Here is a 25,031-nt window from a genome sequence, read left to right as displayed (position 1 = left end):
GAGCAGGGTCATCTTCAGATCAGATTGCTCAGAGCCCTGTCCAATCTGGCTTTGAATGTTTCCAGGGACAGAACATCTGCCACCTCTCTGGGCAGCTTGTTCTAGTGTTTTGCTACTCTCATGGTAAAAAATTTGATACTTAATAACTAGTCTAAATCTACCTTTTAGTTTTAAAACCATTCCTACTTGTCCTATTGCAACAGGCCCTGCTAAAACCTGTGCTCCCAGCTTTCTTACAAGGCCCCTTTGAGTAGCAAAAATCCACAGTAAGGTCTCCCTGGAGTCTTCAGGCTGAACAACTGCAACTCTCTCAGCCTTTCTTCAGAGTAATGGAACATCTCAACTATTATGAGTTTTGTAGCCTTTTTCTGGATCTGCTCCAACAGTCTTTCCTGTGCTGGGGACCCCAAAGCTGGACTGAGTACTCCAGATGCGGTCTCACAAGAGCAGAGTGTGCAGAATCACCCCCCTCAGTCTGCTGGCCGTACAGCTTCTGATGCAGCTCAGGTTGACTTTCTACGCTGTCCAGCTTTTTATCTTCCAGCACCCCAAAGTCCTTCTCCACAGGGCTGCCCTCAGTCCCTTCATCTCCCAGCCTGAGCTGATACTGCAGGTAGCCCTGACCCAGGTGCAGCACCTTGCGCTTGGCCTTGTTGAACGCCATGAGGTTCCCAGGTTGTCCAGGTGTGGATGGCATCCCATCCTCCAGGTGTGTCAGGCACACCACTCAGCTTAGTGTCACTTGCAGACCTACTGAGGGTGCACTCAGTCCCTTCATCTGTTTTGTTAATGAAAATACTAAATAACACTGGACCCAGTATGGGCCCTTGAGGGACATCACTCGTCATTGTTGTCCACTGGGACTCTGAGCTGTTGACCACTACCGTGTAGTTGGCCACATCCAACCAATTCCTTATCCATCTAACAGTCCACTCATGGAATCAATCTCTCTTTAGTTTAGAGACAAGGATGTTGTGAGCGACTGTGTCAAAAGCCTTACAGAAATCCAGAGAGGTGACATCAATTGTCATGCCCCTGTCCACTAATGTAGTCACTCTATCATGGAAAGTCATTAGGTATGTCAGGCAGGAATTTTTGCTGGTGAAGCTGCGCTTCCTCAAATCACCTTCCTGTCCACTATGTGCCATAAGAAGCCATATAACTTCATTTATATGGTCTTACTTTTCTCATTTGAATGGTTATGAATCAAGATTAGATGAAGATTTTGGGACAGTGGCCATTTGGTAACCATGACAATAATACAGAAATTAAAAGCTTGACCTGCAGCATTACTGAATGAAAGGAGGTGTGCATGGAAATGGAACAAGATGGTGTCTTTTGTTGATGTTGCAGACCTCTTCAAGGAGGTGGCAGGCCCTACAGAAATGTGTGACCAGAGGCAACTGGGCCTTCTGCTTCACGATGCCATCCAGATCCCACGACAGCTTGGGGAAGTGGCAGCCTTCGGTGGCAGCAACATTGAGCCCAGTGTGCGCAGCTGCTTCCAGCAGGTAAGATAAAGACCTCCATGTGAAGAACAAAACCAAACCAAACTCTTTTAACTTTACAGATTCACTTATACGTGCTAATGTAAAAAGAAAAGAGGAAAATAAAAACATCCGCTGAATTTTGAACAGAAATGAATATGCTCCTGCAACTAAGTATGGGAAATTCATGTGACAATGCAGCTGGGAAAGATCAAACAGATTTTGTTTCACCAAAAGAATATATAAATCTCCATGATTCTGATAGTGTTTGCAACTCTAAAAGCTGTTAAAAATTTTGCAGTGGCCAATTATCCTGCTTTGCATTGTTCAAAGCAACCGGATGCTGTGAGAACAACATGCTTTTTCCAGCTGGAATGAGACATGATCTCAACAGAGCAAGAAAATGATATTGATAGTAATTTTTGACCTTGTGCACCAGGAAATTATTTAGCATTATGTTGCTGACAAAAGACCATGCAGTTGCATGAAACTTCAAGTGTAGTCTTTTTTATATTGTGAGCCTTTATGGAGTAGATCAGAACATGGAATAAAGCTCTTGCAGCCTGCTGTGAAGCTCCACATTACATGCAGGGGGTTAATGAGGCTGCAAGGAGTGTCTGTCTGTTTAAAGATGAGAATTAAAAACAGAATGTTGTAATGGAATACAACTAACTAACTCTGACTTTCAAGGATGCCTAAGGCTCCAAATGTTAGGTAGTGATAGCCATACTGTTTCAGTGCATTATTTTTGTGAAAGCAGCTGATCTGAGCATTGTCAGAAATAGCATATGGATTAAAAATACACAATGGCTTACACAAAATTACTGATTTGGATATTTCTTATTTTTTTGAATTGAACATTAAAGATTTTAGTGAACCTTCAGAGGATTTTATTTTGCCGTTCTTTCATAGAGATTTCTACATTTTTTTCCAGTTCTTTGAAAAACGCAATTATGCTGGCTTTTTTCCAGAACTATTAGATTCATTTCTGGATTCAAGCAATTAGGATTGGAAGTGTGTTTGTCCAGGTCATGAATAGTTTGGTAGATATGTATGGAAGTTGGTTTGACCAGTTAAAGCTTCCCCTGATGTTTTAACATTGCTCCTTCAGACAATAAGGAATGGTGCTTGACTTATCTATCACTGGCTTTGAGTGGTTTGAGTCATAATGAAATAAATTTTTCATTTATTATTCACAGACTTTCTGTGTGACAGAAGAATGACCATTATGTCTCTCGAGGATCTAACCCATCTCCCATGCTATTCAATTATGGGTGGGGGGTGTATTAGCAAGATACTCTTTAAATACTTGATGTATTATTACAATTATACTGATAATGAGGTTGCAATCCCTCATCTCACAGGAGTACTTCAACTTCAGTCCCTGGTTAGGAGAGCATAGAGAAAATGTGCAGCTGCATGTCAGTTATCTCAGCCCAGTGAAAACAAGTATTTTGTTTGTGAGAAAGAAATACTTTTTCTTTCATGCTTCTCCTTCTTATTGCAAAAAATGAACTTGGACCTTGCTTAAATGAAAGCTAAGAAGCTTTCATGTCTTTCCATTTAAGAAAAACTTTTCATTTTAAGTTTTATTTTATTACTTCCATTGAGCTCAGAAATATTAAGCTCTTTTGTTATTGCTGAAAAAGTTGATGAATACAATAACTTTGTAGCTAGGCTTCTCTGGTGGTTATAACTTACAGAAAATGTGGAAGTGTGTCTGCTTGCTTTTTGAAACAATCATGTTAATACATTAACTCTGATGCTTGCAGTGACTGGCTATAAATGGCAGATTCCTTTATTGTTTTTTGCTTGTTTGTTTATTTTGTGTGTGTGCGCATTATGTTTAATGTGCTAACTAGAAAGAACACTTGGGCTTAGAACACAATAAAAAATTGATGAGTCTTGGGGCAATCAGTACACGCATGCAAACATTACTGACTTCTAGCATTTTGTCATCAATCTTAACTCAGAACATAACCATGTCTTCAGTATGTCTGAACTGCAGAGTTTGCTCATACTTACTTTTCAAGTCCTTTCAATTAAAAGACAGCTTTACAGTCTGTTACTTCTGTACTATGTCCTCTATCTTTCTTACCATCTGTCCACTCTATCACAGCTGTTTAGTCTTCTAAAGTCTTACTGACTTAACTTGTTTTCTTTATTTTAATTTTCATTGAGATTATTTCTTGTGTCCTGTAAATGGTTTTGGATGTCATGGAAAGAATTCATGCAGGTTGTTGGGGTCTTTTTTCCATAGAATTCTAAGGAAAATTTACTTGTGGATTTTTTGGAAAATCAACTTGTCTGTTGTTTTGTTTTGTTGTTGTTTTTTGGTTTTTTTTTTTTAATTTGGATGTGGTTTTTTTTCTCTCCACAGAACCACAATAAACCAGAAATAACTGTAAAGCAATTCATAGACTGGATGCGCTTGGAGCCACAGTCTATGGTGTGGTTACCAGTTCTACACCGTGTGGCAGCTGCAGAAACAGCAAAACATCAGGCCAAGTGCAACATCTGTAAGGAGTGTCCAATTGTTGGATTTAGGTAAGAGGAGAGGTGTTAGGTGCAATGTTTCTCTTAAAATATTCAGATTTTGAAGACTTCCAACAAGTGAAGTTTTTCCCTGTCTGTTTTTCCACTGTTTTCCTTCTTTAAGATGGGATTTGTCACCCATGGTAAGGCCACAGTGTCACCTGAGCCAGTGCAGTTCTGGCTCATGCAATGCCACTGTTAGACACCCAGTGGTCCTGTGGCTGTCAGAGGCACAGGGTGGATTGGTGGATCCAAGAGATAGCAAATGAAGTATAAGCACACCTCATGTGTTCTGTAAGCATAAGATCAAAAGATGATCAGTAAGAAAAAATATGGACTCTCTCTCTGCTCTCCTGCATAAGGCTTTGGAAACTAACTTATTCCAGGCAGTATAAAACACCCTTCAACATCAATCTTTCCTTGCTTAAAAGAAACACTGATAAACTGCTGTGATGAGACTTGCAAAGTCCCTGTCTATGTCCCTGAACATAACCTAACTATTGTCTTTTCAAAAAAAGGTGTAAATTCTAAAAGAAAATGTTACATGGGGAATATTCTCCATATTATTCTCCTAAACTGTAGTTGGTACCCTTAGTAAGTATTTCTGTGACTAAGATGCATTTGTAAATTGATTGCTCCAGTGTATAAAGTGATCCAACCCCTATCTCCAAATTCTTCAGTAGAGGCTAGAGCTAGAGGTAAGCATAACTGGCTTTTTCTGCTACTGTGGTCATGGAGTCTGATGTATTATCTAGGAAAAATATAAAGCAGTCTATCATGTAATTGCTTCTAAGATTTTTGTTTAGGTATTCAGTCAGGGGAGTAACTTTTGATCATCATTTCTGTTCTCCATCTTACTGTTATTTTAGAGGATAATAATATCAATCCTGAGGTCAGATTCATCTTGCCTAGTTTTTGGAATTCTGGCTTTAGTAAATCTTACAGGATTGTGCTAGCAACCCTCTTTTTCTTTTTTTAATTATAAATATAGGTATTTGAGTATTTGCAAAAGCAATAAGCCAATCAAACTTTGTTGCCTGTCTTAAAGGGGGATCAAATTCTCTAAGTGTTTCTGTCTTTATTATTGTTTGAAGAAGCATAGGATGGCAAAGCTCTAGCTCAGCTATGTTATAGTTGTCTAAGTTGTCCTATGTGTAGGAGGGCAAGGAGACAGAAAATAATAAAAAGATCCATTCAGAATGGGCCATTCTAAATAATTTCTACAATGAAGCTAGAGATCTGCAACAACAAAAGCATCTAGTGTCTTAGCAGAAGGTAAATGTAGCCATTTAATGCACTGGCTCTGAGAAAAGATTATAAACAAGTTGGATCAGCATCTTTTAAAGTGAACCTTTACATTTATAGACACATATTGTCTTGCAAAACAAAACATAAAACTCAACAGGGGAAAAATGTGGATGGGTGTTGAAAACTGCTCTCAGGAAGCTGTTTAATTTAAACTTCAAGTATTCAGTAGCTATTCAATTTGGTTCAGTTAGCTCATTTTAGTTTCATACAAATGATATAACCTCATCCAGTCAAAACAACCATAGCATAGAAACAGTGACTGCAATTTGGAATTGAATTTTTGATTTAGTCTAAATAAATATATAAATTACACTCCCAGTGATTACATTTAGTACAAGGGATACTGTAGAAGTCTGTTAGCCTATTTAGACATACACTCTCTTAAAAATCAACTAAAAGTAAACAAATAATTGTATATTTTAAACTGAATTTTAAATTATTCTTACAATTTATGAATTCTTGAGATTTTAATTTTCTGAAATGTGTGTCAAGTTTCTGAGCATCAAAATCATTTACGAACCTTTAATTTAACTGTTGATATAAAAACTGAAATAAACCGGTCTGGTTTATAAAAGTTTTTTTGAGATAATACACAAATAGTAAATAGAGGAAAAGAAGAACTAAAGAAATACAGTTTAAAGTCAGTAAAAACTTTAAAATTATAAATTCTTCCCAGTCCATCAATGAAGCTGATGCCTGTAAGATTTTCTGCATCAAAGCTGCTTGGGCAGCAGGTGATTGATGTATGCAGTTACAGACTCTGTAATGCATTTCAGATGGCTCTGTTGATATGGAGACAGGAACTTTTAAATACCCAGAGAGGTGTGTAGTGTAGTAAGGTTCTGTGGACTAAGAGGGATGCAGGTTTCCTGTGTCCCCTGTAGCTGCTGCAGTGCACTGTTGTCCCTGGGCCTGCAGCCGTGATGAGTGTTGGCTGTGCCATGTTCTGGTTGTACACACTCCAAAATTCTCTCTGAGCTAATCCCAACAAACTCACTGTGTCCTTGTGCTGCTGCTGCTGAAAAGCAGGTGACCCATTTCAGAGAGTAATTTGCTATGTGAGGCTTCATTAGAAGTAAACCTCTAATCACTTTGTTTAATGTCCCCACAGGTACCGGAGCTTAAAACATTTCAACTATGATGTCTGTCAGAGCTGTTTCTTTTCTGGCCGCACAGCAAAGGGGCATAAATTGCATTATCCAATGGTGGAGTATTGTATACCTGTAAGTACCAATTTTCTCAGTGTTTCTAATGGATAATAACCCAGATCTGAGGTCTAAATTTCTTTTCATAATCTTTAACTAGCCAGGATTTATTTTAGATATGTTTAATATGGCTTGTCTTCCTACCTTTCTCTTTGGAAGGCATCAGGAACTTTTCAAGTTTTGTTGATTTTATGTAGGGAGTATTTGGATTCTATATAAATGGGTAGCAGTATCCACCTCTGAGAGAACTTAAACTTCACATCTGATTGGTAAAACAAAGCTTGAATATTAGAAGTAACTGCTGTTCTTGTATACTAACATATATACACACACGATAAGGGTGAGGACATGTCGGAGAAAAAGGACTTGCTTTACTATTGCTCTTCGTATTGCAAAGAGTATTTCATATTCTAGTAATGCACATTAATATTTTTAGGGGGCTGAGTTTTCAGGTCCAGCATTTCTTTGCTTCATGAAAATGTAGCTAGAAATAGACTGTTTCATTCTGTTGTGTAATTGCTATTTACTGGGATATATAAAAGTCAATGTATAGCTGGAAAAAAAAAACTATAAACAGAATTGATAGGTTCTAACCAGAAATGGTGTGAGATGTTTATCAGCAGTAGCTGAAAAAGATTAATTTTATAACACTGTATTTTCCTAATGATGCTTCAAACACAATTTTTTAAGGAGATTCCTAGGAGTCTTTCTTAACTTAAGGAGTGGCTGTGTTGCCACACGAAAATAACACTCACGCTTTTTTATCAGATAGCTGTTTACAGTCAAGAATTTTACCTTAGAAATTAATTAATAGGATAATTCATATGTGCTCTACAGAACAGTGGTGAAGGGTCTGCATGTTCAGAAAAATTACATTCAGACCAGAATGTAACTAGAGATGATTCAACAGAGCCAATTTTCAATAGTGTTACAAGATTCTGTGGGTTCTTCTATTAGCAAAAGTTCATTGAGTTATTTGACTCTTTTGCTGTAGTTTTTGGACTTACTACCTGTGTTTTCCCTCTTTATTGTCTGGCGTGTCTCCTGTGATGGAATTCAAATTCTATTAAGTAGTGTTTTTACTTCAGTATGGTCAGAAAAAAAATGAGTCATGTTAATGTATTTTCATTAATTCTATAACCAAATCCTAGGATTTTAATGATAAATTGGCATGTTAGGGAATACTCCAAAGAATATTTTTTAAGTAGATTTGTTGTTTTTTCAGCTGGTTTTAATGTTTATTATAATTTATCATATGACTATTCTAGCCTCAGGATTTGGAGCTCTATGATTAGACATTAATACTTTACTTTTTTTTTCTCCTTATAAACCTCACCTTTAAAGGAACAGAAATATTCTTTGTTAATGCCTGTATAATGCAGAAAATTCAGAAATTGAGTTGTAAGGGGTGTTGAAACAGATATTGCTGCTGGTCTGCAGGATAAGATATCCTTCCTGTTGAGTTAGTCAAATACAGGTTACATTTAGTGTGGGGTATTGTACTTTCCCTAGGACATGATGGTATATTTCTGATGAATTCCAGATTTTGTCTGAAGCAGCAGATTTCTTATCTAAGATGAGTTTTCAGCTCTTGTTAAACACATTCACACTGTGTAACCGTGAGCCATCTCATTTACAAGTAAAGGCTGACAAACTGAAAAACATATTCTGGAAATGGCTGGAGTCTTCTCTGTCCCTGGAAATAGGGATGGCTTATATTATAATGAAAATTTCTGTTACTGATGCAGAAAAAAATGTATTTTTAAAGCAATATTAGGTGTAAAATAAGGTTACATAAGGCAAAAGTCCCTTCTTTCCATGAAATACAGGAGGAATGAGGTGACTCCACTATGGGGTAATAAGGGGAGTAAAATTACATTCTTGATTAGAGTGAATGAATGAAGGCCAGTGTAAAAACAGGGAAAGGAAGGAAATTGGGGAAGTTTTAAGTAGAGCAGAAGAAAAGAAATGGCAGGTGATGCATAAAATTAGAGGTCCAGCACCAGCCTGGTTAATTTGGAAGCTGAATATGAAGAGCTGGAATTTTATTTGGGTCCTGATGTAAATACACTCTGCTATGACCATTTCTGTAAAAAGAAATGACCTGTTATATGAACAGACCTAGATGCCTGTTAGACTTTCATAATCAGTATCCATATGCAAGCTATTTTAACTAGCCTTATATGGTCTAGGTCTGGAATAAAGAATTTATTTCATTAAAAGAGTCCTGTACTATTTATTCTTACTATTTGTAATAATGCGCTGTGGTTGGTATACTAATTTGTTGTAAACCTCTCTACATATTGAACTTGTTAAATACAATACAGTAGTCAAGAATTGCAAAATTTTTTGCAGTTAGTAGGATAGCTTATATGTTTAAATGGAATAATGCCTGAAAAATAGCATAGACCAGGATCTGTGAAATAAAATAAAAGCACCAAAGGCCACTGAATTGTTCCTTAGAATCCATTATATAATGGATGAAGAGTGCATCCGTTCTGCCTTTTAACTGAATTCAAAGGCTGTTCATGTTAAAATGTTGCTTTCTTGGCTAGTGTTGAAAAGCATAGTACAAATGCATGTACTCATCAAACTGCATTAATAAAATCTAGCCTCGCCTTCTTACTGCTAATGTGTATTAATACATTTTTATCAAGAATACTAGCAATAAATAGGTAAAAAAAAAAGCCTCCATTACATAAGATGACATTTAGAACTAGAACGTAGTCACAGATGGATGGAAGACCATTTAATTGTCTTCCGGTGAGCAGTTCCATGTAGAGTATAAAGGGATTTCTCAGAAGCACAACAAATTCTTACCAAATTTAAAATTATTTGGAGAATGGGTTAAGGAATATGTTCTCCATTGCAATTACTTTTGTGATATTTGCTTTAGGTAAGAATTGCTTCATAATTTCAGATTAGGACCATTTGCTCCTCATAGTTACATGTAGTTACTGCATTCTAATCTGTAATGCCATTTTACATTTCTCCTAGCTTGCAATTTAGTTTTCTTGATGCTGGGAAAAAAAAAAAAAAATCATTATAATAACTTCAGGTATGTCTTTTCTTTCATCCAGGATTTAGAGATGGGTGTGAGAAGCATGTGAAAACATAATTCTTTCTTAAGTAGTAGAAATGCAAAGTTGTTCTAGTTTATTCTTCATATTACATAACCTTTGTCTGAAAAGATGGAGAAATAAGGTTTTTAATGTAGAATTTTGCACAGATGTGTAAAAATATTGTTAGATTTTCTTAGCCTCTAATTTGGGAGTAGACCTACATAACTACCTATACAGTTTGTTTTTAGATTTTTTTGAATTGGAAATCCTCTCAATAGTGACACTTGTGTTATATTAATGTGGCTGGGCTTAATGACAGAATATATTAGGGAGATTCACATCTTCTCTGGGAATCAGTTTTTCTGTGTATATTAAAACAGCTAATTGGCTTTGTGTTAGCTATAATAAATGTAATTAAGAGAATGATGACTTAGATGCAGACTAATCCTTTTACATAGCTAGGTGCAGTGAGAGGAATAAGAACGCGGACTTTCATTTGAAAAAGAGAATAGTGAGAAGTAAATGAAATTTTATATATATGTATTATATGTATTCTATATTATATATTCATGTTTCATATATTTATTGTAATTCCTATATTATATGTTATGTAGTTCAGAGCTCCACAATTACTTTATTACAATCTTGGTATTATTTTTTTACCAATGAATACTTTTTCTATTTCCAATATACTGAAAGCATACACCAGCTGGGTTTTTAAGATATGTATGGAAAATGTTTTTCACCATGCTCATTTTTTTTCTACTGCTTTCCTAGTTTCTTAAATTTTTATTGGATTACAAGTAATTGTATCTTAGTTTGTTGCTTATAACTCTGTTTGTGCCTGGCTGCTGTATTGAAGAGTACTGATACCAGTTTGTCAATTGTTACGATTTTTTAGTTGTATATGGCAGCCATGGATATTAAATGTTTCTTCTTGAACTTTGTATTGCTCTAAGAACTGAGATTTTAAATTCAGTTTGAAGGCATCGTCTTTGTACTGAATTTTCAGTGAAGGAAAGTATTCTTTCTTTGATTTTGAAGTAGTTCTGTAGCAATGGTGCTGTTTGTACTATTGATTTGTGTGGAAATAGCCAAGATGTCATGATGTAAGGAAGTGTACAATGTGCCTGCCAGTTTTAATTTAGAAGACAGATTCTACAAAACAGTTCCTAGCTATTCTTTCTTTAAAGGAAAATATTATAGTGCATCTAACTTCTCCTGATTTTGGATTGGATTACATTTTGTGGTTATATGCCCAAAAGAAAAAAAAAATAGAAGACATTTTTCAGAGTTGCATTTTAATTACATGTAAATTAAAATAGATTCTTTCAAATCTGCTCAAATTGCACTGGTTAGTATTTGCAGTGTTCAGTGAGTACACAGTCATAATAGTCCTCTTTCCGAGAATCAGGTTGTCATACCAAATAAAGAATTCACCAGAGAAAAAGTCTGGCATTATTTCTACAATGTGTAGGTATTAAAACATTAATTCCTTGGCCTTGGGGCAGAGTTCCATCTGTTGAAGTAACTGTTGCATGAAAGAAAACAACCCTTTTTATGGTGCAGTGGTTGGAGAGATGCTTTTTGTGAATGATTTTGTGAACACTCCATGGATTCACTTTTATTAAAATTCAGGGGTTCAAATAACCCTTGGTCACAAATTTGCTCTGTTTGTTGTCTACTTTTTAAAGACACATATGAGAGGCTCCTACCAACACCATTTTATTTTACTATTTTTACTGTTCATCTGATATGCATTACAGAGTCTGTAACTGCATATATTATACATACATTAAAACATATAGATGAATATGGAAGTATTTTTAGGTTTTGACAGCAGAGAATAGTTTGCCTGACCTGCCTCTAGGCCTCTTTGTAGTACTTTGAGAAAAAGATGACAAATGTGAAGTCTTCCTATCTATTTTCCACATGGTTGTCTATTGGCTTTGGCATCCTTTGATGCTAACAGACTTCTCCTGAAGCAGAGGGTACAGAAATGCAATTTGTAGTTTGTTACAGAGCCTGGACTGGAAGTCTGTAAAAGCTGTTGCAAATCTTCAGGTAATTCTGGAGGTGCTTTCTTTACTGCAGTTGCAGGAGAAAATGCTCAATAGTCCTGGTTGGAAGGGGATGTTCTGTTGAAATACTCAGCACAGTGTGTGCACATACACTTAAAAGGCAGACTCTATACTATTGTTTCTTCCTGCAGATCTCTTTATTGCCATTTTTGCCTTGTATTTTATGCCTGTATGTATCCCTGATTTTGTGGCAGAAGTTAGCTGAATAATGACAGTAGTGCTGCCATTATTGCTGTGATTATCACTAGTTAAAGGCATTTTTAAAAGTAGTTGAATAAATTTTAATTTTGTTCTCAGGACAGGGTGATGGGCAGGGAGGGAGCAAAGAGGGATGGGACCAAACATTTACCAGTTTTGGAAGAAATTGCATCAGTCAGGACCAGAAAAAAAGGCTGCTGGGAGAGATGGACGATGTTGATTGTAACTTGTAAATTTCGACTTGTAGAATCTTATGGGTAGTCTGTGTCCTAATCTTACTCTGTGGTAGTAAGGAGACCACTGAATCAGAGTTTGTTACTTCAGCCACCAATTGTTCTTATCAGGCCTGCCTGTGCTTTTGAACAGTGCCTGTACACTGGCCATGACTTCATCAGTGCATTTTTTTGACTGTGGAATATTACAGGTAGTGGCGGAATCCTATAGGAAGAGATTTGGTAACTGGAGAAAAAGCTAATGAAAATATTGTCTGGTGCAGCAGAGAATGGTTTAGCACATACCATTCCCATCTTGTGGTAAAGTTTTCTATTGTAGGTCTAGTATAGGAAGCAGTGAGGGCTATACCAATTGATTTTTACCCTTTTTAAAGTGTTTCTCAAAATTTGATTTTTTTTTTTTTTTTGTTTTTTTTTTTTTTTTTTGTTTTTTTTTGTTTATAAGACTGGATAAAAATGTTTAGCTTAAGACTTGAAACTGTGTCAAATTGTCTTTAATTTATAAAGTAATTGGTAGATGCATTTATTGCTGGGAATTTGAAGCCTTGCTATTATTTTCCAGTAGAAGAGAATTTTTAGGTGCATGATACTAATTTTTAGTATTATTATTGTATCTTGGGACACTACAAAGGCCATTTTAGCATAATTGAAATTTTAAAGTTCTTCCTTGTGTTCTTTTTCAGGACAGTACCAGCAGTATTAATCAATAATATTGACATTAAATCAGCACTATTTAGCAATATTGAATTTTCTTTCTTTTTTTTCCTTTTTTTTTTTTTTTTTTTTTTTTTTTTTTTTAAGACAACATCTGGGGAAGACGTACGGGACTTCACAAAGGTGCTGAAGAATAAATTTCGGTCAAAGAAGTATTTTGCAAAGCATCCCCGACTTGGCTACTTACCTGTGCAAACAGTATTGGAGGGTGACAACCTGGAGACGTAAGCTTGGTTTATAGAGCAGTGGCTTCTGGAGTCACTAGCCTGTTCCATCAGAAACAAAAAGCTGAAACTCAAAAGATAGCAAACAATTGCAGAGCCTTGTGCTATATTATTCTGTATTGTTTCACATTATTTGCAGATCTTCTCTATTATTTTTAAATTAACATATTTTATGCTTAGATTTTTATCAGCATTGTATTATAAAGCCATGGACTTTACAATGTCCATGGTAAAGGACAAAGCAGGTAATTTTGGCAGGGGCTGAGTAGCTATTTTACAGAGAATACTTTTGAGGACACTGGGTTTTTTGGAACTGCACTGCTTATTTGATTATGTCAGAATTCCTGGAATTAGAAATATCTGAGTTAATTAGAGTCCTACAGGCTTCAGAAATATTGGCGGCCTAATCAGAGAGAGCACTCTCAGTGTCTCCATGGTATTATTTATGGCGCTGACAGAAGTGCTCCACTTTATTTACTCACTTGGCAGTTGTCAGCAAAAGACACTCTTAAAAGAGCAAAAATTAAGATGTGTTGACAAGGTGGTAGAATTAGTTTCATGGCTTGACTGTCCCTCACATCCTGGGGTCTGTGGCACTGCTGCCCTGTCTGAACACAGCAGCACTTAGCAACAGCCCATCCAAGGCTTCAGCAAAGACACTGCATTCACACAGCAGCTCGGTGCCAGTGCCACAGTCTGAAGGCTTTCATGACTGTAGGGCTGTGCCTTTCATTTGCAATAAGTAAACAAAACCTTCTCATTAGCAGTTTGAAAGACAGGAGGAAGCAATCTGAAAGCTGCCTGACTGATAGCCTGGCTTCTAAGGAAGCAATGCACATTCGAATGTTACCCACCAGGGCAGTCTTCAGCTGCCACCCACACAGGAAATCAAAGCTGCTTTAATGTGATGAAAGTTTGCCAGTGCTGCCAGAAATTGGAATGCTAAAACTATAATCACAGGTCAGGATAAAATTCTGTTGGTCCAGTCATGTGGGAAATATACAAATAAATTGTCAGCACCATGCTGAGAAAACTCTTGGTATTGGTTCTCCTCCCTGCAAAACTCAGTAATACAATCCTTCTAATAAAAAAATACATAAAATAAAAAATATTTTATAGTTATTCAAGTGTTAGAATATAATACAATATATTTACCTCATTATTTTTATGCATAAGGGAAAGAAGCATTGATAACTGTAACTTATAGGGGAGACTTATTGGTGGGGTTTTTGCACCCCACTTCTTTTCAATACATTTTATTGTTTACTTTAAAATGGAAGTTCCAGTGCTTGAGCAGAATTTAAATTAATTTATTATGGTTTATGAATGGTAGTTCAATCAATAACACTGATTTGGATTTTTTAAAAAATTGATTTTTATGTAACAAAAGTATGTATGTCAGTCTTATGTCTCTCCATGACAAGTATTTGTTGCTGTATCTTTTCTACATCAGTTGTAACTTGTTCAGGGTGGGTTGCTGTTTAAAATATCTAAAATATTTTGTGTTTCTCCTGCTTTCTATTGTTGAAATGATACTAAAGTTTTTGATTCATAGTTTCATTCTTTCTCTCTCTCTCTCTCTCTCTCTTTTTTTTTTTTTTTTTTTTTTTTTTTTTTTTTTGTGTCTTCTTTACAGTCCTATCACTCTCATCAGTATGTGGCCGGAGCAATATGAGTGAGTATGCAGAACCCCTTTATCTGGACAGCCTCATTTGCCAGTTGTTTTCTTTTAACTCAGTTGCAGCTAATCTGATGTCCCTGAACTATAGGGCATGGCTGACCCAAAGCAATAACGCCCTTGGGAATACTGAGCATGTATTTATTTGTCATCAGTCGAACTTGATTTAAAAATAATGTTGTCTATATAATTAATTGCTTTAGACATCACTGATTTTTTTATTATTATTTTTAAACTAGTCCATCCCAGTCTCCACAGCTGTTTCATGATGACACACACTCCAGGATAGAACAGTATGCTACTAGGTAAGAGAGTCATGGTTTCTCACTAGTTCATTGCATTTTGTGGTTGATTTCTGCAGCTTTTAATGTACACTACTGGTTGGATATTATTAATTAAAAAGATATAATTCTCTGTACTTAGAAGTAAGTCAAATGTTTTTAAATCATTTGCTTCTTATTACAGTCATATTAAAAGTAAAATACGTGTTTTAAATCTATCATCTCTCAAACAGAATGGAAGCTGTTGCAAAATTGCATTATTTCTAAAAAGTGCCATTATTGGTTTCTTTCTTCATTTTTAACCTTTGAAATAAACTGAACTTGTTCTCTATATAGGTTTTCTCAGTAGGATATTAGATCCAAGGTTTTGTTTTCTTCTGTGATAGACTGATGCTCTGCATTACTGTTGGTTTTTAGCAGAGTAGGTTGTAATTACAGATGTTTTATGTTGTGGCTTTTGTGGGGCCAGCCTAGTCCTGTTGTGATAAAATGTCTGTTATGCTAAGTCCATCTCACTGTCTCTGAGTTTTGTTACCTCACTTCTGTACATTCAGAGCTGATGATCACAGAATCATTAAGGCACGAAAAGACCTCTAAAATCATCAAGCCCAGCCAGGAACTCAGCATGACTTTGTTTACCACTAAACCATGTCCCCAAGTGCCACCCCCACATACCTTTTGAACACTGCCGGGGAAGGTGGTTCCAACTCTTCCTTGGGCAACCTATTCCAATACCAGACCTACTTTTCACAGAAAAAACTTTTGGCTGTATCTAACCTAAACTTCCCTTGGCACTGGCCATTTCCTGTCATCTGGAGTTAATGATGATGGTGAAACATTTACCAGAGACACCCTCTCAAAAATAAGTACAATGGGAACTGTCTAGGTTTTTTTTAAGTGGTTTTATTCTTGTATCTGATCTCTATGACTCAAAAACAACTTTTCAACTTTTTCATTTCTTTGAATAAAAATTCAGAGTGCATGTTTAAATTAATAACATTTATGGGCACCTTAAAAATCTTCAGACTAATTTTTAAATGCCTAGGATATGCTGCACTTGATCTTTTCAGCAAGAGAAAATAGGGCAGGAAATAAAGCTGAAGGGCTACCCACAGTCAGCCTATTATTTTTTTTGTCCCCCAACAGCAAATATTTTCATCCTTCATTAGTAGTATGGCACAATGACATACAAAGTCATTACAGAGCTTTTCAGTTATTTGAAACATCATTCATATGAAACACTCATCATTTCTTTGATTCTACAACTTAGGCCATATTGTGATCAATTAAAACCCCTGAACCAGACAAATTAAATTTCTCTAGAGAGATGAAAGAATTTTCTGTCTATCTGTGTCTTTTTTTCAGCCTATGGTGCCACAATACTGTGGCTTTTTGTGCCCAGATGAAGCTCAAAATCTGGACTCTCATTAAGGGTTAGTGGAGATCCCAATAGCTGTTTTCCATCTCCTCCCCCTCACCTCTTACCAGTTCTGTTTAGGATGAGATTAGCTGAAGGTGGACTGTGCAGTACTGAACTATCATTCAGGATACAAACTTAAATCTGTACCTGTTGTGTGCCAGCACTGCTTAGCAAAATCGAAAACTTACTACTAATTGCCTCATAGCTATCTGTCTAAAACTAGTCAGGATTGTTTTTCTTCTAGTAATAAAATCTAGAAAAAGAAGACATAATCCTGTGTCTATCATATAATATTTATTGTGTCCTTTGTTGCATATACAATAGTAAATATTTTAAATATTTTTTATTTTCCTGGTCTTTTCAGCTAAGCATCTTTAAAGAAATATTATCAGGGCTTCCCTAATAAGACACTGCCCAGCAGAAATGGTATATTAGGGCTTAAAGCCTTCTCTGTCACTGGTTGGAGAAGTTCAGCTCCCACTTTTCTGTTTAAAAAATCCCCTGCCTGGAATCAGATACCATTTCCCTGTTCTGTTGTGCTCTGTCACCTCTGAGTTGCTTCTTAATTTCCTTCCTCAGCTTTCAGTTTTTATCCGATCTTGAAGGCTTCTTTGCGACTCTAGGGGTTCTTTCGCTGTCTCCTTTTGCTGTCTCCTCAATTAGGTCTATCTGCTCGTTCCATACAGTATCCCAAGCAAATCCTCATTAGTGTTGGAGATCCTAAATGTGACAATAATAATACAATCTACATTTGTGAGCTGGAATATCCGTTACTCTCTAAGGGATACAGGGCAGGCCCTTCTCTCTTAAAAGTAATGGGGGTTGTGTTATTTCCCTATATGACAAAGGGACTGTGAAGATGAATTTCTAAAATTACGTTTCATCAAAAGATTTAAAGATGCTGAGCTTAGCAGCTTTATAAATATGTTACTTGTAAGCATGTTGCTTACTGTGAACTAGATTTGTTCGAGATGTCCTAGAACAGAGATGATCTGATTTGTCCTGAGTCACTTCAGAGATTCTCTTCCCTTCAGGGAAGATGTTGGAGCACAATGTCCCAGCCCAGCCAAGGTGGAATAGACAATCAAGATGACATCCAGTGTGTGTGTGCCTTCATTTATTCTTCTTCTTCTACCTCAAGAATACTAACAAATATAGGGAAGGGCAAACTTGCTCCATTCTAAAATAAGTCACCAGAGTTCCCTGATCTTTAGGGCCTTGCATACTCCCTTCAAAAGGAAGTTTGAAGATGTCTATAGTAATACATAATGCACTTGCAAAAATATATATGAAATTAAGATAATTTATAGTAAAGTAAATAGCTGTATTTGGTGCAGTTGAATATATGCATAGAGTAGTAAGTGTTCCTAAATTTTTATGTCTGTCTCTTATGTACACAAGGTACATCTTTCCTGGAAACCTGAATAGATAGAAAATTTCTGCTTTGATTTTAAAGAACTGTGTGGCCTTGTATATACAGTCCAATAATCTGCTTCCAAAATGAGGAACTGTACGCAATGATTCCCTGTAATTATACTGCTTTTTATTCTTTTTCACAGGACTTGTCTGTCTACAGTGTAGTATTATTTGCCGAGCACAATTTCAGACATTGCATGTACTATATTTAAAAAGGATTCATCCTCTTTTGTTAGTCCAGCTTTAGAAAATTCAAAAAGAAAACCATCTGTGAAAACATCTCTTTAACTAATTTTGCCATGCAAGTTGTGGTGATGCTAATGATAATTATGATAGAAGGAGAAAATACACTTTTTTGTTGTTGTTTGGCAAGGTAGAATTAATTAATCATAGCACAAGTTTCATAGCATAAAAGTCCTCTGGATTATAGGTTTTCATCACAAAATCTAGGATTTTATTCTTAATCATGTATACAAAGATTGCCATACATGAGGTGTTTCTAAGTAGATTTTATTTTCCAACTGCTTCTGTTTAAATTGTGCAGCATGTTGTCTGAAAGTTGTGGTCTTTCCCTGCCTTTCAGGCTTGCACAGATGGAAAGGACCAATGGCTCCTTCCTCATGGACAGCAGCTCCACCACAGGAAGCGTGTAAGTAACTCTGGCTCACTATGGCTCTCAGGAACTTTGGTTATAGGTTCATACTAAAATCTTCAGCAGCTCTAATACAGGGATTAGTGCCAGTGAGAGCAGCTAATAAGTATGAGGCCAAGGATACCTCCGTAAGTTTAATTATTCCAAGAACCAGTTGTAAAACTTGATGATTTTCACTTGACGGTGTATGGGAACTCTGTGTTTGTCAGCCATTCTGCTTCAAAAGTGAGGATATTTCATGTGACTACTGTGTGTTCTACTTTGTATTCCTTTTCTGCTTTTATCATAGTATAAAAGAAAAAAAAAACTTTTCTAGGCTTTTGCTAGACCCTAGACAACTTCCTTATTAAAATAAAATATCATCTGTACTTTGAAGATTCTTCTGAGCGAGAACAGTGTTGCTGCTTCTTGTTTATATTTCAGTTTTCTGGCTGCTGATTCATCTGTTTGTACCTGGAATTATCCTGTGTAATAAACATAGTCCTACATTAATTTTACCAATTTTCTTCTTTTATTCAAATTATGTGTCACCTTTGTTGTAAAAACCAATTTAAATGCATTGGTTCTATGCTTGTAAAGCATAGAACCCCTTGAATTGCTGATGGATTTTTTTTTTTTTTTAATGTAGAAACAAATGTTTTAACCTCACTTTATCATCAGTTCAGTTAATTAAATCAGCATTGTAGGACTCTCGGACTCTCCCTCTTCTAAGTTATTGACAAATACCATCAGCATTTTTAAAGTGGAAAACTGAAATGGTCTTGTTCAGCTTTAGTTAAAAAATACTGTGGGTCTCAGTAATACTTTCATTTACTGCTTTAAAATTTAATTATGAAATTATTCTATCTATAGATAGGTAGTACACTAGTAGTGTACTAACAATTTGAGATTTAAAATACTTTGCTTGAAAGAAGCACATGTGACCCCCTTTAAACGTTGCCTCTTTCCTGATTAATTAACTCTATTTACATACTAAATAAAAATTTTTCATGCAAACTGTTTTAATGTGTTTCTGTCATTGGCACACACCAGTGAGAGAAATGCAGCCAAAATATTCCCTTTTGATTTCCCTTCCACAAAAGAAGAAGAGCAAACATACTGTCATTTGGCAGGAGAGCTGCAAACTTGAAGGCTGCTAAATGCTCAAACACTTGAGTTGTGTTAATTTGAAATTAATGAGCCTACTCATATACAAAGACAAAACAACCATCCATCCCAATGGTGAAAGGCAGGGTGTATGCTTGATTTTTACTGGCAAATCAGCTGTTGATTTTAAAGCAATTTCCCTGAATTCCTTTTCCTTAGAAAAATAATCAAGATCAAAAGCTTGTGTACCAATGAGTGAGAGGTACCTCTGAGTTTAGGTCTCAGTCAAGGGACTGTTACACAAACAAAATATGGGCAAGAAAGTAACCTTGTACACACTGGCACCTTCTGTTTTATTTGCAGATTACAATGCATGCTCTCATTAAGGCATAAGTACTGAAGTACTCAAAATTCTGAAGGCCTGTGGTTTAAACTATATTCATAGAATCATTGAGGTTGGAAAAGACCTTTAAGGTCATTAAGTCAACTGTCCAAGTCCACCACTAAACCATGTTCCCATGTGCCAAATCTAAGTCTCCTAAATGCCTCCAGTGATGGTGAGGCATCATCACTGCCCTGGGCTGCCTGTTGCAGTGCTTGACAGCCCTTCGTGATGGAGAGGTTTTTCCAAGGAACTACAGAGCTGTGAAGTTTGTATCCCAGTTTGATCACAAATCGCTGAAATGCTGGGAGTTTAGGATTATAGTTCAAACCTATTCTTATTGTTTAAATTCCATTTAACATAGAAATAAGGATGGTGTAACCATTCTTATATGGATAGAATTCAAAGGAGCAATTTGAAATGTGAATACATGGTTTTTCAGTGTAGATGTAGAGCTCTTTTTTTTTAATACAGTATTATTTCAAATATTCAGGAAACAATTACTAGTTTGGAAATCAAATTCTTTATTTCTCATAATTGGATTTCTGCTTCATTATCTTATTTTTATTGGTCCTGAAGAGTCCTTCAGTTTACTGTGAATATAGAACAGAGGCAGTGTAGCACTTGATTTTGAAAGTTACTTCTTTGGTCTTGTCAAGTTCACAATACTTTTAACATTCTTCATGCTTCAGAGATTATGTAAGAAGTCATCTACATTTGAATAAGAGAACTTCTACTCTTAGTTAAACGTAATGAGTTTATTTTCAGGAATGTTTTGAAATATGCCATTTGATTAAGAAAGCTCTCATCAAAGATAATTCTTGGGTTTTAACTAGACTGTTTTCTTGAATGTCCTTGTGACTTTTATCTCTCTGACTAAGCTTTTATAACACTCCACTTTTCAAAAGATATGTGAATGCCATTAAAAAATGCATTTTCCTTAATCAGAAAAATAGTTGTAGATAGCAAAAAAAAAAAAAAAAAAAAAAAAAGGCACAGTCTCTACTGTGGTATGTCCAGCTTCTTTTAAAATATTCTAATACTCTCATGCATGAATTTTCTGCTACAAATACACTTAATAGAAATGTTTTCCCTTCATGTCATCTTCTGCTGACATTAGACAGTTCCAAATGTTTAGACTAGAATGTTGTGATGAATTTTATTTGGCTTTAACTTATGCAAAAGCATCTCTATCTTTAAATCAGACTTACCTATTCACAAACTAAAATGAGCATAAGGAAAAAAATAAGTCTTTATAACAAAGAATGATAAATAGTGTTCCTAACAGAAAGCTATGCCTCACAATTTGATAAATCATGGTGTAGTAGAATGAAAATAAAAATTGTTAGAGTAGTCCTGTAAGGTATGAACTATCCTAACCAGTGCATACTGAAGTGAATTGCAGTGGGCATAGTTTAAATACTTTCAGAATAAATGTAGATGATTAATAGCTATTTTCTGATTCATGCCTTTACTACCAGTTACCTTTATGTCTTGGGCATTGTTGATGCTATTTCACACTCATCTTAAGGCAGTGTTGAAGCATACTGGGAATTTTATTTGTTATGGAACTCTGCACTCAGGTTCAGAAGTAGGAACAGGTTCAGAAGTGAATGTCATTTATACTTTTACCTGGCACTGCTACTTAATGTGGTGTAAGTCAAACTGGAGCCCCAGTATGTAGTAACTGAATACTGTGACATGATATAAGGGGTTAAAAAGTATCTTGTCACAGGGAGGCCTTTGTTTCACGGCATGGTAAAATTAGGAGACCAAGTAAATTAGATAAAGAACTTTTGAGTACCTTTTGCATCCTTATTCTAGTATGTCTCATAGCATCAGTAGGTCAAGGTACACTTTATTTGGACTAGAACACATGGTGTTTAGTATAAGATCTACAGCAAAAATGAAAATTGTCAATGAAGTAAGTTCACAAATAGCCACATCTTCCTATCTTAAATCAAATTTAGCAGTTTACTTAATCAGATAAAATAATGCACTGATGAAAAGTGACAGTGAAAAAATCTATATTTCTTTCTACAGCATAGTCAAATAAATGTGAGGTTATATGCAGCTTTATTTGCCTCTTGCTTCCTCTATGCACAATGCTTGTTTTGGAATAGACATTTTGAAAACATATGTCCACAAAGAGAATATGGCCCTTCAAAGGCTGTTTTCCTTGGACTTCTTTGTTGGGGTGTTCTTTTTCTCTGAGATGTACTTCTTTCAAGTCTGACCTTCTGGGATGTCTTATTTGCTACTTTTTACTGTGGTGAAATTCAGAATAGGAACTGCAACCTCTGCTGTCAGAGGACTTTGTGTACTTCTAGTTGTTCCTCAAAGCACACAGGGTATTCAATAAAATAACCACCAAGAAAGAATGAGCAATTAAATTTTACATGATGCTTTTATTTTGATTGCTGATCACCATCTCCTACCACTTCTACAGAATAATGCCCCAGATTCTCAAAATGAAAGGATGTGCCTGGTGTAGAACAATGACCTTATGTTGTAGGTCATTTGAAGCCCTGTCCTGGGACTCCTGTGCTACTAATGAATCTATCCTAATTGCAGTCATGAAGTTTGTTGGTGCAGGTTGAAGGCTGTGTTTTTTCAGCCTAGTAATTTTGCAAGACAGAGTAAAGCTAGAACACACGGTAAAAATACAGTTTTGCTTCAGAAGACTTCCTTTATCAAGTGCCTGTGAGAAAAGCATGCTGTCAGCTGCAACGTGTGATGCTTAATAAAAGAGCAATCAATATTCACAGCCTCTCCAGTAGGCTTTCTGAGGCTCTGAACCAGTGGGAGAGAAGGGAAATGAAGTTTTTTCTAGATTGAATAACTTTGAGACCAAAATATAAAATGACCTGTATTTGGCTGTGTTGATCTTGTCTACTGGATCACAATACAGTCAGAAGTATGTAAACATTTACTATGTAAAGTCTTCTTTTAAAGCCTTTATATATTTCATTAAAAATTGAGGTTACACCTAATGCAAAATCTTGACAGATTCTCAGGTTTAACAAATTCCAATAAATGTAATAAATCCAGCTTTACAGAGGCTTAATTTAAAAAAGATCCAGTTTAGGTGTCCTAAATTTTGTTTATAAACTATTTCACTATTTCAAAACATAGCAGCTTTTCGATGCCTAATAAAAATAACCAGACTAAACTAGATCAAGTGAACATTTCCTGACATCATCAACACCCTTGCAGAAAAGAAGGCTGTATGTGTAGTCACACAGGATCACTGAAATTCATGTGTAAACAGTGTTTTGAAGCCGGGTGATAAAACTGTGTTCTCTCACCTGCCTGCTTTAACTCTGTTTTTGTGCTCACCCATGGTGTGACATTGAATTGCCGTCACTCTTGGCTCATTGTGGCCATTTCAGTCACAGGGTACTCTGAACATTTTGTTTGAAGCTCCCAGAGGGGTTACAGCACTTCGGCAAAAATTTTGTTAAAAGGGGTAGGGTATTTTTGTCAGGATGACTAAAGGGTATAGAAGTACAATGAGGTTTTAATTATTGTACTGGGACCTGATCCAAACTCCATTAACTGCACTACGCTTTGTTTTAATTTTAAGTAGACATGAAGTAATAATGAAAAACAATAGTGATTATGAATTTCTGTGATCACTCAAATAGTGAAGAAGATAAAGCAGTTAAAGGCTTTCGTGTTTGGTTGGGTTTTTTTTGTAGATAATAGGTCAAAGGAACACTTACCTGTTTCTTTCTGTTTCTTTTTCTAGCACTCTTGGATGTCACTATTTTTTTAAAGGACTTAAATGCACATGCAACCCCAATTACATTTAACTCTCTATATATTTGGATTAATGAAAAATTCATTATATTTTTTCATTTGCAGGGAAGATCCATGTTGTCATTTTTCTCATGAATGTAGTACTGACAACAGCTAAGACACCTATGAAATAAGCGAATGTACATTATTTCTTTAAACTTTCTACTCATTTTTAAAAGCAAAACTCAATAATTAGGTTTTTCATCCAATGGACAGAACTGTCATAGGCTATATTTTTTCTTGTTTGGATATTTTTCAGCAGGCACAGCATTACTTGATGTACATTTATTTGATGTCTAAATTTTCAAGTCTTGATGACCAGTTAGAAAGTGGAAGTCCACATGATAGCTTTGGGTAGATAGTGAATAGTTATCCTTGAGAATAAATTATTTGGTGCTGTTCTACCATGAGATTAGTCTTCAGTACAAATTATGTCTTAGGCAGTACTACAAAGAACAAATAATTTTGCTAAGTGATAGAAGTACTTTTCCAAGAAAGCCACACCACGAATCAGGATTTATTAAATCTTTGGCTATTTTGTCTTGTTCTTAATACTGATGATGCTATTAAATTAGAATTGATATACTGTGCTAACAGTAGTTTAACAGTATAAAGTAAGGTTTTTCATTTCACAAACAGTATTTATTCAACTGTCGTCTGTTCCTGTCATGACAATTTTCTCCTTTTGTCCCAAGAGTTTGAACTTATTTCTGAAGTACACCCCAATCTATATGCATGTCCCATAAGACACTTAATGAGTTTCACTTGTACATGCATTTATTTATAGCCTATTTATCACCACAGAAGTAACTGCTTTTTCTTCCAGGATATACTTTTCTAAATAACTGGTTTTAGTATTCATTCAAATGAGACAGTACATTTAGAAATTCTGTGATGAAAGATGTTAAAGTGACTGACAGGAAATTTTTTAGCACCTCTTGAAAATCTCCATTAAACTTTTATTTGGAAAATAAATACTTTGCATATAATGAACTTCGAATTTTTTGCATGTGCTTTCAAAGGCAGTCCTTGAGAATATTTTTCATTCCATAACCGGTGGATAGCAGAATTTGCAGCTGTTACTTTCTAGCAATAGAAGGAAAAAAGCACACAAAATATTTTTAATGTGGAAAAGTCTCCTTTCTAAATAATATCTTAATATGTGTGTATATACTGCCCATGTATGTGTCCCTCTGTTCTGCCCATGCTTTTGACTGTAAGAGATCCTTAGGGTAAAGGTTGTACCAATAATTCATGGCATCATAAGG

At 35.7% G+C, this 25,031-nt stretch overlaps 1 protein-coding gene across 3 annotated transcripts in view; it reads left to right on the top strand.

Annotated features, from left to right (window-relative positions):
• Nucleotides 1-25,031, top strand: part of UTRN (utrophin) — a 305,876-nt gene that overhangs the window by 265,664 nt on the left and 15,181 nt on the right. For all 3 annotated transcript variants that reach the window (XM_077782132.1, XM_077782130.1, XM_077782131.1), the window contains 7 exons: nucleotides 1,354-1,511; nucleotides 3,868-4,034; nucleotides 6,442-6,553; nucleotides 12,911-13,047; nucleotides 14,684-14,722; nucleotides 14,965-15,030; nucleotides 18,426-18,491. In XM_077782132.1, coding sequence (XP_077638258.1) covers nucleotides 1,354-1,511; nucleotides 3,868-4,034; nucleotides 6,442-6,553; nucleotides 12,911-13,047; nucleotides 14,684-14,722; nucleotides 14,965-15,030; nucleotides 18,426-18,491 — 745 coding nt within the window. The remainder of the gene's footprint in view (nucleotides 1-1,353; nucleotides 1,512-3,867; nucleotides 4,035-6,441; nucleotides 6,554-12,910; nucleotides 13,048-14,683; nucleotides 14,723-14,964; nucleotides 15,031-18,425; nucleotides 18,492-25,031) is intronic.

The sequence above is a fragment of the Lonchura striata genome, chromosome 3 (assembly GCF_046129695.1).
Source record: "Lonchura striata isolate bLonStr1 chromosome 3, bLonStr1.mat, whole genome shotgun sequence".
Lineage (NCBI taxonomy): Eukaryota > Metazoa > Chordata > Aves > Passeriformes > Estrildidae > Lonchura > Lonchura striata.
The sequence above is the reverse complement of the archived record's forward strand: the minus strand, read 5'-3'. Positions and strand labels throughout refer to the sequence as shown.